At 42.2% G+C, this 12,898-nt stretch overlaps 1 protein-coding gene across 2 annotated transcripts in view; it reads right to left on the bottom strand.

The window, feature by feature from the left end:
* Nucleotides 1–12,898, bottom strand: part of Atl1 (atlastin GTPase 1) — a 77,806-nt gene that overhangs the window by 10,699 nt on the left and 54,209 nt on the right. For both annotated transcript variants that reach the window (XM_026779262.1, XM_005343154.3), the window contains 3 exons: nt 12,409–12,465; nt 3,935–4,027; nt 2,727–2,865 (listed from right to left, as the gene is read on the bottom strand). In XM_026779262.1, coding sequence (XP_026635063.1) covers nt 2,727–2,865; nt 3,935–4,027; nt 12,409–12,465 — 289 coding nt within the window. The remainder of the gene's footprint in view (nt 1–2,726; nt 2,866–3,934; nt 4,028–12,408; nt 12,466–12,898) is intronic.

Below are 12,898 nucleotides of genomic sequence, written 5' to 3'. Positions count from 1 at the left end.
AACAAAGGACGGTAACTTCTCAAGATTACTAGTATATGGTTTGGAGTGTAAACTAACAAAGGATGGTAACTTCTCAAGATTACTTGCCAAGTCATTAGAAATACCTTTTCCTTTTTTTAAAAAAAATGTCTTGATTGGCATTAGACTCTAATAACTGCTGCTAAGGAAGCTGTCCCACAGTGTATGTTGTGGTTACCTGACTGTTCGATACAACTCCTTGCTGGTTAGGAGACTATCTACTGTGCTAGCAGAGGTATTCAATTCAGTAAAAACTAGTTGAATGTACTGTGAATGAACACGACTCAACACTTTTGACCTCTGGGATCCAGTGTAGGATGTTCCTTCATTAGTAGCAATTAAATTAATCTTATAATTTTAAAGAACACTGGAAATATTGTTATTCATGGGGCTAGTAAAGATGGCAATAATTGCAATTCTTTGTAGGACAATTATTAGTGTTGATTATGAACTAGAAAATTATTTCTGCCTGTGAAATAGCACATGAGAACCTCCTACAAAAGCCCAAAGACATATCTTTGCTAGAGACAACCACTCTTGTGCCAGCTCTCTGAAGAGTACCATGGCTAGCCCATAAGGGACCCAGGGAAAAGTCATCGAATTATGAGATTCAGTGTTTGCATGTTTGTTGCTGTTCTATTCATAATAGCCAGAAACTGGAAACTCGGCCATTTTAAAAAAAGGAAATCATGAAATTTGTAGATAAATGGATGGAATTAGAAAAACTCATCCTGAGTAGTGTAGCACAGACCCAGAAAGAGAAATGTGGTATAGATTTGCTTATGTATTGATATTAGCTGTTAGGTCAATGATAACCTAGCTACCATCCATAGAACCTACCATAACTCTACAGTTCCTTTGTGTCTATATTACGAGATTCCCAAGTGGGTAAACACGCGAGTCTCTTTCCTGTGCCTTCTCCTCAGCTCTTTTCCTTCTATTTGTCTTGTCTGATTCTGATGTGTTAGTTTTTGCATTATCTTTTTTATTATCATCCCATAGAAGCCTGTTTATTTTATAATGAAAGACAGAAAGGGAGTGGATCCTGATGGGAGGGGAAGAGTGGAGGGGTTGGGAGGAACAGAGGGAGGGGAAACCAAAAATCAGGATATATTATGGGAGAAAAAAAAATCTATTTTCAATAAAAAAAATTCAATGTTGGATGGAAAAATGCTGTAGATAACAGATTTTCAAAATTGTCAAAGCAGACACTGAGAAAAAGTAGAACATTTCTATACACAAGGTAAATTTAGCAGAAGTCCTATAAGCTATACAAACCTCATTAAAATGGAACTTTGAGGGCAACTGAAACCAGTTTCATTTCTCTTTCTCCTGGGCTAGCTACTCAGCTAGATGGAGCTGGAGCTGGCAGATGGTTGTAGTTAACTGCATAGGCCAATGTCTATGTGGACATATAGATACAACTGGATGGGGAACAAATTATCACAAAATAGCCATGTATATCGGTGTAATTTTCCTAACCCTTCCTAAGCTGGGGCACTGCATGGGCTGCAGCTGCTTGCTACTGTAAGGGACCAGGCCAGTGGCTTCTTCATAGGGAACTCTTATTCAGCATCCCACCCCCACCCCTGTTTATGGCTCCCAGTTCCAGAGAGACAGGCTTTATGGAAGCCTGCTCTTTGTGTAACTTGTTCAAGACACACTGAAGTCCTTAGTCATTTCATAATAGAGAGGGCCATGTGTCCTCTAGTGGGTCAGGGTTCAGAACAGGGAGATCACCTGGCACCCACGTTTGTGTTGTGTGCCCACTGCCCTCTGCTGCTATAAAAGCAGAGAAAACAGAAGGATTCTTGGTATAGAAAACCAAGGCCGGTGGCTGAGAAATTTAGAATTCTGCTTATTATATCAACTGCCAATGTTACAGATAAAGGTGTCAGATAATTCCATGGACACAAGGGAAAATACTTTTGCTGATCAATTCTGCTATAGTTTCTAAAATGTTGTCATTTTTAAAATGCAATTTAAAATCCCTTTGACAACAATTGTCTGAAAACAATTAGTAATGTCACTGTCTCACCCCGGCATAATGTTAAAATAGAAAAGCCATAATAAGTTAGACAAAGGAAGTGTGTATTTCATGGTATGTTCAGTGGTAGGCTCACAAGTAAGAAGTCACAACTGCCCTGAACTACCTCAGATTAACCACACAGCAAATGCTACAGACAGTGCTTGTCTTTTCAAATAGGAGTCAGCCTCGTAGAGCAGATTACATGCTGAAGAGCAGTGCTTATTATTCTGTTTAGGGAAACTTGTTCTTTGCTGGAGAGAACTTTATTCTTTAGTGAAATTTTTATAATTTGTTAAATTCTTCCATAGTTAAAGAGCTTGGATTCAGTATTGAATGCAGTGTTTGCTTTCAGTCTCTAAATATGTATTTCAACAAATGCACTATTCCAAAAACAGACATTTTTCTATTTGAATCACTGTAAATAAAGGAAACTAAGTACACGGAAGCAGTTTCCAGAGCGCAGAGTGAGAGGGTGAGGGCTGTGGCCTGTTGCCGGTAGCCGCAGGCTCCCACAGCTGTCTCAGGGACCTCCAGCACCAGGCCCGCTCCCCAGTCCTCTCGCCAGGACCCCTATCATCCGCCTCACATTAGCGCAGGAGCTGAGCCAGAGCCACAAGCGCGTGGAGCCGACTCCAGAGCGATAAGGGACACAAACAAACTCATTAAAAGTCACACAAACCTTTTAGTTTTCCATCAAAGTTTGGGTTCGTAGCTACCTTTAGGCCAGGATGAGGTAGGAGGAAACAGGAGATGTTGGTGAAGCAGGAATGGATGTGCTTCCTGACATTCTGTAGTTCTTCATGCTGGTTCCCCGAGACCTGCAGGAAGTCATTCTGAAGCTCAACTGCTGGAGACATAAACTGCCTGTCTGCTTCCATGCTGAGAAAACGGTACAATGTCCACATAGCCATATCTAAGTGTAGCAAGTATGTGCAATCGGCACACTTTACATATCTAAGTATAGCAAGTGTGTGCAATCGGCACACTTTACAAGCCTCTGTCTTCCTACAAAACAATGTGGTCAGTTCTATCACAGCAATGTCTAATCTCTGGGACAAATTTCTCTCACAGTTGGCTTTCTGTTGCTGTGCTAAACACCATGACCAAAAGCAGCTGGGGAAGAAAAGGTTTGTTTCCACTTCACTTTCTATTCTGTCACCAAGAGAAGTCAGGCCAGCATCCCAGGACAGGAACCCAGAGGCGGGTCTGAGGCAGAGGCCATGGAGGAGGGCTGCTGGCTCACTTGCTCACTTGCCCCTAGTGACTCAGTCACTTTTCTTCCTAAACAACCCAGAGCCACCTGCCTGCAGTGTGAGGGGCACCACCCACAGAAGGCTGGCCCCTCCCACACACTTGGCTACAGGCCAGTCTGATAAAGGAATTTTCTCAATGGAAATTCTCTCTTCCCACATGACCCTAGCTTGTATGAAGTTGATAGTAACAAACAAATAACCAGCTCCATGCTTGAATCCTAAAATGGCATTTGAATAGCTCGGCATTCCAGACAAACCTAAATAACCCGTCCTTTTAAGACATGTGTTTAACAGTTTGTAGGAAGGACACAATGAGATAATTATTTAACCTGCCAGTAAAACGTGAATCTAGACATTTACACTGCTTTGCATCTTCAAAGTAAAAGTTTTTCCTGGAGGAACAAGTACCAAAGAAGTATCTACAAAATCATCTACCAAAGAAGCATCTGTATCAGATTCAGAGACAATAACTTTAAAGTACAATTCTATCTATAGTTTATTATAAATCCATCTTGAGTATTTATTAGAGAAACTGCAAGGGGCAAGTGAAACTGTGGCTCCTGAGTGAAGTGATTCAACAGAAATACTCAAGCTTATTCTGGAGGAAGGGCAAGCACCTAACTAGTTAACCAACCTTGAGTCGTTTTTCCAAGAACTTGGCGCCACCATCGGCTCCATATGAAAATTCGTATGGGAAACTCCAGTCTCGAACGAGAAATATCAGACTCTGGAAAGCAGTGAGAAGGGTGGATAAGAGCACTTGGAGGTTAAGTCCTCTGCTTTTTACTGGAGCCAGTTGCATTACTGCATCTTAACCGTGTTCCTTTTGCAGAACTAAAAGCAAATATCAAGTCTTAGAAAGTTTCTCAGCAGTCTGCAATGAGCTCATCATGCTTCCACAATGTGGGAACAGAAGCTGCCTGCTCACTCCAGGATGAATGCATCTGCTGAGATGAGGGGCAGGCACAGTCATGACCACCATTAAGATGACTGAATGGAGCCATAATTAGATTTCATGTGGGGTGCTCCTATAACTCTGACTCTCTCCCATTTCATTCTTTCTTTCTTTTTATGGTTATGGCAGAATATATGCATTAGATACCAGACCAGCTTTAAAGAGAGTAAAACATTGGAGTCCAGGCTACGTAGACCAGGCTGGTGTTGAACTCACTGTGAAGATTAGGTTATCAATGAGATCACAGCAATCCTCCTGGCAAGCATCTCTACCAGCTTTAAATTTTGTTTTCTTTTTAAAATTTAATGATTTATTTATATTTCATGTGCAATGGTGTTTTGCCTGCATAAATATCTGTATAAGGGTGTCAGATCCCCTAGAACTGAAGCTACAGACAGTTGTTAGCTGCCATTGAATTGAACTCAGAGCCTCTGGAAGAGGAGCCAGTGCTTTTAACCACTGAGCCATCTTTCCAATCCCTTTTGTTTTGTTTTTTACCGTTTCCTTTTTAAACTTCTTGTGTCTATGTGCATGTGTGTAGAGGTCAGAGGACAACCGGTGACAGCTGTTTTTTCTTCCTACCATGTGGGTTCCAGGGATAATACTCAGTTGATAGCCTTAATAGCACACACCCCTACTCTTGAGTCATCTCTTGAGCCCTACACCAGCTTTTTCCTAAACTTAATTATTTTAATATTTTTATAGAAATGATAGTATGCATTTTTCATAAAATTTCAAAATCCAGAGAATAATAATTAAGATGCATTCCAAATTTCAAAAGCAACTACAGCTAACACTTAGTGAAGTTTATACACAAGGAGTAGGACAAGGGAGAAAGAAAGGCAATTTTATATAAAAAATCATGAGAATATCAATGCCACAGCCAAAGTGAAAAGTTTTACATTAAAATATAATTGAAATTAAATGTCTAGGAAACTTAGGATGGCATTTAAGATAGTAATGAGTTTCAAGAAATTAATTTTTCACTACCAGTTCACAAACTGTTCACTTTAAAATCTTCTGTGTTGAAACATATTCTGCACACAGAAAAACACATGTAATCGCAAGGTTTAACATATTGTCAGAAACTGAGCACACCATGTAACCAGCCCCTACATGGTAAAACATTGTCTATCATCCCTGAAGCCCCCACTCTGGCTTTCTTCCCTTCCACCTCTGCCTGAAGGGCAGCACTATTGTGACTTGGAAATAACAGGTTAGTTTGTGTGTTTTCATTCAGTGCTGCATCTGAAACTCACCATTCTGCAGCATGACTGTTACCATTCAGAGTCAGCACTGCACAACATTCCGTTATGTTAGGGACATGCTTGACCCTTAGTTTCCTGCCATGAGGAAATCAGACTTCTCAGGCTTCCTCTTATCTTTCCTTCCAGCTCCTATTTATTTTTCAAGTAATAACTTTGAAATAACAATACAAGAAGTTTGAGTATAAATGGTTAAAATACAACAGACACTGGCAGCTCTGTCAAACGCACGTAGAAATCATAAAGTAATTCTGTGGGTTCAATTGCCTGTGCCTGTACTTCTGTTTCCCCGTGGCAATACTTTAAATACCAGAACTTGACGAAGTTCTTATATTGTAAATAATGAGATACAATTCCAACACAATCAAGTTAAAAAGCATAGACCATCTTACTGATTCTATAACTGGTAGATCAGAGCCTTTTCTCATCTAATTACTCCTTTCATGTGGTGGTCAAGATGACCACTGAGATTCTGAAGATCACATACGATTAACATAGCTGTGCAGTTCAGTTTTTAATGACAGTTCCACAAGCAAAGTTCCAGGGCGATGTGGAATGTCCTTCTCTATATATGCTGCTTTTATTGGTTAATGAATAAATCTGCTTTGACCTATGGCAGGGCAGAATATAGCTAGGTGGTAAATTCGAACAGAGATTATATAGAGAGAGTAGATGGAGTCAGAGAGATGCCATGTAGCTGTCGAAGGAGACAGATGCTGGATCCTTACCAGTAAGCCACAGCCTCGTGCCGATACATAGAATAGAAATGGGTTAATTTAAGATGTAAAAGCTAGCTAAAAATATGCCTGAGTTATTGACTGAACAGTGTTGTAATTAATACAGTTTCTGTGTGGTTATTAGGGTCTGAGCGGCCGGGAAATGAACGAACAGTCTCTGCTTACACCAGGGACTCATCTATCTGTGATCGAATGCCCAGTCCTGAAGCTACCACTGTGGTCAGAGGGATGGGGGGGGGTCTGAATGGACTTCTCTCTGTAAGGGGTGGGTGGCACCCCCTGCACCTGAACCAATGAGAGTAGATTCCCCACTGAAAGGAGTTCAACTAATAGTAGAAGTGGAGACTGGAGACCAGACAGAAAAGCACAGATCTCTATTGCTGTACTAAAGTGCTTTACCTTATCATAGACTGCAAGCCTCTGGAAGAAAGACTGAATTGCTTGCTTGCTCATTATTAGAATAAACAGTGCAGACTCCATACCCAGGTTTTCATCAGTCAAACTGCCATATTGTGGTGCTGGGGTTGGCCCCAAGCCCCACACTCAGCAGATCACCAGCAATCTTTACAGGAGAGCTAGGGTTGCTTCACTTTCTGACTGCTCTCATTCTTCAGAAGGTCTTCTGCTTATTTTATAGCTGTTGGACAAATTAGTTAGAAATAAAATTCTTAGAGTGACCCTGTTTATTGAATGGTACTATGGTAAACTCTATGGGAATTATTTATCTTTGAATACACTAAGTACATCAGTATTTTCTAATGTTGACTGGAACGCACCATTATTTCCTACAGAGCTGCTCTAAAGAATGCATCTACCATCTTTTAAAATATCTTCTCTCGCCGGGCAGTGGTGGCGCACACCCTTAATCCCAGCACTCAGGAGGCAGAGGCAGGCGGATCTCTGTGAGTTCGAGGCCAGCCTGGGCTACAAGAGCTAGTTCCAGGACAGGAACCAAAAAAGCTACAGGGAAACTCTGTCTCGAAAATTCAAAAAAAAATATCTTCTCTCTACTACATTTATTCCATTAGCTTCTTAGAGACTCTCATTCTGCCATGTGGTACACAAGGCTACACAAGGGTGTAGAGCCTGAGGTTTGTATAATTTGTGGGGCAGGGGAGACTCTTTGTAAGAAAAATAATATAAAAGTCTTGGGGAAAGTCCGATAAATATCACAAATATACAAAAACCCAGACAAATAATAAAGCTTTATCACATTTCGTTTTTGAAAGGTGTTACAAGTTCTGCCTCCCTCCATCATCATCCCTACACACCCACCCACACACACACACTCACACACACACAGGCAAGACCTTATTATGTGTCCCTGATTGGCCTGGCTCTAGATATGTAAACCAAGCTGTCCTCAAACTTGGATTCAGATAATCACTACAATGTCAGCTCCAAGTTCACTGATTCACCCAGACGCAGAATCAAGCACTTTTCCAGTTTCTTCAGTTGAACACTGTAACATCAACATTACCAATGCCGGATGAAGCTGACCTGCTCATTATTCCTAGGTCTTTTCAGTGGGCAAAGCTAGTACTTGTGTGAGTGCAAGTCTACATGTGTGTGTATGTGATAGAGTATTGCCTTAATTCATGCTGGCGTGTGCATTTTAAACACTTAGATGGATTAAACTGAGTTAGACAAATGATAGGCCTATGCGATTTTATCCTACAAATGGCCTTTTTACTTGAATAATAATTATGCATATCCAGTATAAAATATGTGAAATTAATACTCTCTGAAATAGTAATCTCTGAAGGAAAAACTGATTTAGAATCAGTGGCTAATAAATATCTGAACTAATCTTCAGTGTGTCTAATCAATCAGTTTCAGTTTTAGCTTCAGTTTCAGGCAGGGAAAAGTTCTAGAAGTTACTTTGAGACTATAAACAACAGCTTGCTTCAGTCAACAGTCAGGAAAAGCCAACCTACTAGCAAGACTCATACTTTGAGAAAAGCAAACTGATGACCTTGTTTTGTGGGTTACAGAGGCAAGAGTGGGCGGAGCTGGTCTCACAGCTGTCTCCTGCTGAAGCATGCTGTGTGTTCAAGGGTGCCGGCAGGCTGACTCCAGCCACTGTTCCCTGCGCACATCCCCCTCTGCCTGACTGACATGAGGGAAGTAGATACTCTGGCGAAAACATACAAACCACACAGCTTCTGCCCTAAGACCTGAGTTAACTAATGAGCTGGGATGTGACTATTAAAATAGCAGGTCATAAGTTATAGTTAACAAGCGCTGGGGCATAGGAGCAGGAGAAGAAGGAACCACAGCTAGGTCCACGCTTTGAGCCTGTGGCCTGGGGAGAGCTCAACTCTGCACTGTTATCCGTGTATGCAGGATTAAGTTTCTAAACTACTGTTTGGCCATTTCGTCACTGGACAAAAAAGAGAAAGACACTGAGAAGTAATAATACTAGCACAGACAGCACTAATCTAAATAATGAATGAGACATGCTTTTGCAAAGTGTCTGGACTAAAACAAGCACTGGCTCAGATGCTGCTTTCCTCCAGTAATTGCATTCTACAACCTAAATGTGGAAACCAAGAGAACTTTGGCCTGAACCTCGACCCAATTCTGGGTTGCCAGATAAGTAATTCTAATTTATGAAGCTCTTGGATAACCCAAGTTGCGGCCTGAACAGAATCTAAGTAGGGTAGGTAGCTTTCCCAGGTAGCTGTCCTCCTTGGCCCCACATATTAATCTCCATCTCTAGCAGGCAGACAGTAACCTCTCTTTCTCTCAGCAAGGTCAGGTATTTCTCTGACATTATTCGGCAGTTCCAACTATCACAGATTTTTGCCCAAGAATCTTTCAATGTGGCTTGAATCACTACCAAGGAATTTTGCCAGTAAACATCTTAAATCGGGAATAGAGTGATCGTGAACGTAATTAAGTCAACCAGAGTCAAATAAATTCTGATTGTCTGCATAGAGGCCTGATAGAAATGAGAAATTATGACAATTTCTAATTGCTTGTGCCATGTATTTCCTTACTACTACTACTACTACTACTACTACTACTACTACTACTACTACTACTACCACACACACACACACACACACACACACACACACACGCAACACTCAGTTTCATTGAGAGCCTGCTTACACCACTAGCCATTACACCTCCACTCAGACTTGTGAACTCTCTACTTTTATCTACCAGAGAGGATTAAGTTCTGTCCTGATGTCAAAGGTGCTGGTGGTATTTGAGTACATTAAGGAAGATGGTTAATAAAGATGTTGTGCACAGGCCAGGAGGCAACTCAGGGGAGAGCGCTTGCCTCATGTATGCAAGGTCATGGGTTTGATCTATATACTGCAAAAAGGGAACAGAGAACTAGGAAAAAGGGTAGGAAAAAGTAACTGAGAAAGTAAAGTACTAGTGCTGAGGAGGTGAGAGGTAAGAAACCAGATGTCAAAGGTCCTCAACTACACCGTCAGCCCAGTACTGCATGTAGGAAGCACATCTTAGAATAAGCATTAGAGAAACCAGGACTGTCAATCACATGGGTCTATTTTCTTCAAGAGAAGGAAATGCATGATACCTAATCACATGGAATGTCAGACTGAAAAGTGGCCGGTCAGTCAGACGATTTGGTGATCCTTTGCTATTCTATCAGGACCAGCCTCCACGTGAATCCCCCCAGTATCCTGAGCTTTGTCTCTCAGTGAACAGAAAGCATCTCTATGACAGAGGCCCCATGGGCTTTGCAGCCTCACAACAGAATCTGTCCTTATGATTATCACAGCTCCTTCCTCTAGGCCCTGTCCTATCAGCCAATAGAATTCACTCTTGTTGTAAAGGTCACAGGTCACAAGTTCTCCTGTTCAAATGTGTAAGAAAAGTAAACTATGAGGTCAGTCTCTGGAAGGCCATGGCCCGGTGTCTGCAAAGATGGCACTGTCCTGAGTTTCATCCTTCATCTCTTGTGGGGATCATTTCCCCCACCCTCCCCACACAGACCATGAGTTGTGCTGGGCTGAGGGGGGTCCTGGACACCTGGGATGTTAGGTATGTGCCGCTATGCCTGACTTTTTACATTGCTGCATTGAAACTCAAGTATTGAGCTAACATGGCCAGCAATTAACTGAGTTATCTTACCAGCCCCCAAGTTTTCTTTCATTGGCATTCACAATGTCAGCATGGTTCACTGCTATGCAGTAATCTCAAAAGTTTTCCCTGCTATTTGTTTTTAGGTCACTGACATAATTCCTGTCTGTCTGTCATCTATCTATGTATCTATATTATCTATCTATCTTTCTATCTGTTGGTTTGTCTTCGTGTTGGTTTATGTGTTAGGAGCAGTGACATCTGCTGGCAAAACTTAAGGTCCCTTTCTAGAATTTACAGTCTAGAGTCAATGGTCTTGAGCATAGAAAAGTCAAAGCAATATTGCAATTGCCACTCAACTCTCCAACTACCGCCTAACAGATGAATTAAAAAGAAACAAGCACATAGAAAGTATTGTGAACCAGGCTGGAGACTATAAAGCAGGATTGGTTTTGTTCTCCCTCACCACCTCCTCTGCTGCTTCCCTGGCTTTCAGGGTCTAGATTTAGACTCCTTCTAAAGAGCCCTCAATGTAAGTCTTCACGGGATATCTTCTGGGCATCTTGAATGCAACTTGACAGACCTCCGAGTCAAATCTACAAACTGAGGCCACCCCGGATCCACCCTCACAAGTGTAAGTGGTTTCAGATCACCTGTCACTAGGCAAGAGAAAACAGACAGCTCAGTCTGCTGTCTATCAAAGAGCCACTTAGGTGGCCCTCTGTCGACTGTTGTTTCTCCTGTGGCCCAGACTCCCCCAGCCTATGATCCTCCTTGGTGTCATGCATAGCTAGAGCTAAGGATTCCTCCGACCAGCTCTTGATGAAGGACTTAACTTTTAGATTGTGTGAAAATTGTTTCCTCTTCCAGGCACTGTCAGAAGGGGGCCTGACTCAGTCCTAACTCTTGTCCTGGGAAAGAAGGGCAGGATTTGAAGTACTGCAGACACGACTGACAATACTTAATCCAAGCTCAAATGCTACCTTGATGGAGCTGCCGACCCCAGCATTATTGGAGTTTTCAGGGCAAGTCTGGCCATCCATCCATCCTCTCAATATGCCAGAAAAAGAGATAAAGCATAGAGAAAGGAGATGTCCTTAATGTGGCTACACTGGGAAGAGGAACAAATAAAAGGGTCCAGTGGCCTCACCCCCAGTCTATTTGTGGGAATACTGAGGTTTAGTTTTAAATACAGCAAAAGCTATGTACAATTAAACAATCCTGGAAAAGTACGGTGCTGCCTGTTTCTGGCCCACCACTACCTTGACTATCAGACATGCAAGGTGGTCCAATAAGTTTCCAGAACTATGGGAAATCTCTTCCTGGAAGGCCAGTTCCTCTTCTGACTGGCACCTGGGCTTCAGTCTTTTCCTTCCTCCAGCATGGGATTCCTGAGAGGTTTTCCGTTCCTTGGGACCTGGTGTTTCAGCACTCTGATAGCTGACAGGATGAATATGTGGGACTCTACGGCACCCCGGACACAGTAGGCACACCAGCATCAGCTGGGCCGGCGGCTGTCACACTCAGGCAACAGGAGATGTTAGCGTGTAAGACAGGGCACTCATGCCTCTCCCTCAGCATCCTCTCTGGTGTCAGCCAACTGTTGACCTTTGTAACCAACTTTTATTAGCCCAGGTCGGTTGGTTTTGGGTTCATGCTTGGCAAATGCATCAAGTGTCTTCTGTGACATTTCGAGGGCTGAACTTGGAGAAAAGCTGATATTCTCACAGGAGCCAGAGGATCTAAGACATGCGTTATCTCCTACTTCTCTTCTTTATATCAAAGAGCTTAGAACAGGAATGTAAAACGCCTTCTCCTCTTCCTTTGAGACAGGGTCTCTTAACTCACTGTGTAACCCTGGGTGGCCTAGAATGCCCAGTGTACATCAGGCTGGCCTTGAACTCACCAAGATCCCCCTGGCTTAAAGTCTCTCTAGTGCTGGAATTAAAGACATGTACCACCACACCTAGCCTAAAAATGCTTCTTGAAAGAAATAAATAAAGGAAAGAAACATGACCCGGATGAAAATCACAGTTATAGAGTCCATAAAAATCTGGTAAGAATTTTCCGTCATTTGACTTTCACCTACCTGAAAAGGCTTCAGGAATGTTTCTTCCATTGCTAGCCTGCCATACTCAGTGAAAAGCTGGCATGGGGAGGGAGAGAGAGATGGAGATTTGTTTACTTATTGGGATTTTTTACCCATTCCCCTAGCTGTAACAGAATGCTATGCTATCATGATTGCATAGTCATCTTCAGGAAACAAGATTAATTATATAAAGCAGGGATATAGTAATTACATATCTAAAAATGAAGAATATGTTGCATTTTAAGAAGAAACTTCTACTTTAAGCCCATCCCTCTTTCTTTCCCATGTGTCTATGTTTTGTGTGCACCAGCACGTGAGCACCGAGTGCTAAGCACTTGCTCTGAAGGCAACCCCAGCCTTAAACTCATGTCTGTGATATTTAAAAAAAAAAAAAACTAGGGGGCTGGAGAGATGGCTCAGTGGTTAAGAGCATTGCCTGCTCTTCCAAAGGTCCTGAGTTCAATTCCCAGCAACCACATGGTGGCTCACA

This window comes from Microtus ochrogaster, chromosome 1 (genome assembly GCF_000317375.1).
Source record: "Microtus ochrogaster isolate Prairie Vole_2 chromosome 1, MicOch1.0, whole genome shotgun sequence".
In the NCBI taxonomy this organism is placed as follows: domain Eukaryota; kingdom Metazoa; phylum Chordata; class Mammalia; order Rodentia; family Cricetidae; genus Microtus; species Microtus ochrogaster.
Note: the sequence above shows the minus strand (reverse complement) of the source record. Positions and strands in the feature narration are given on the sequence as shown.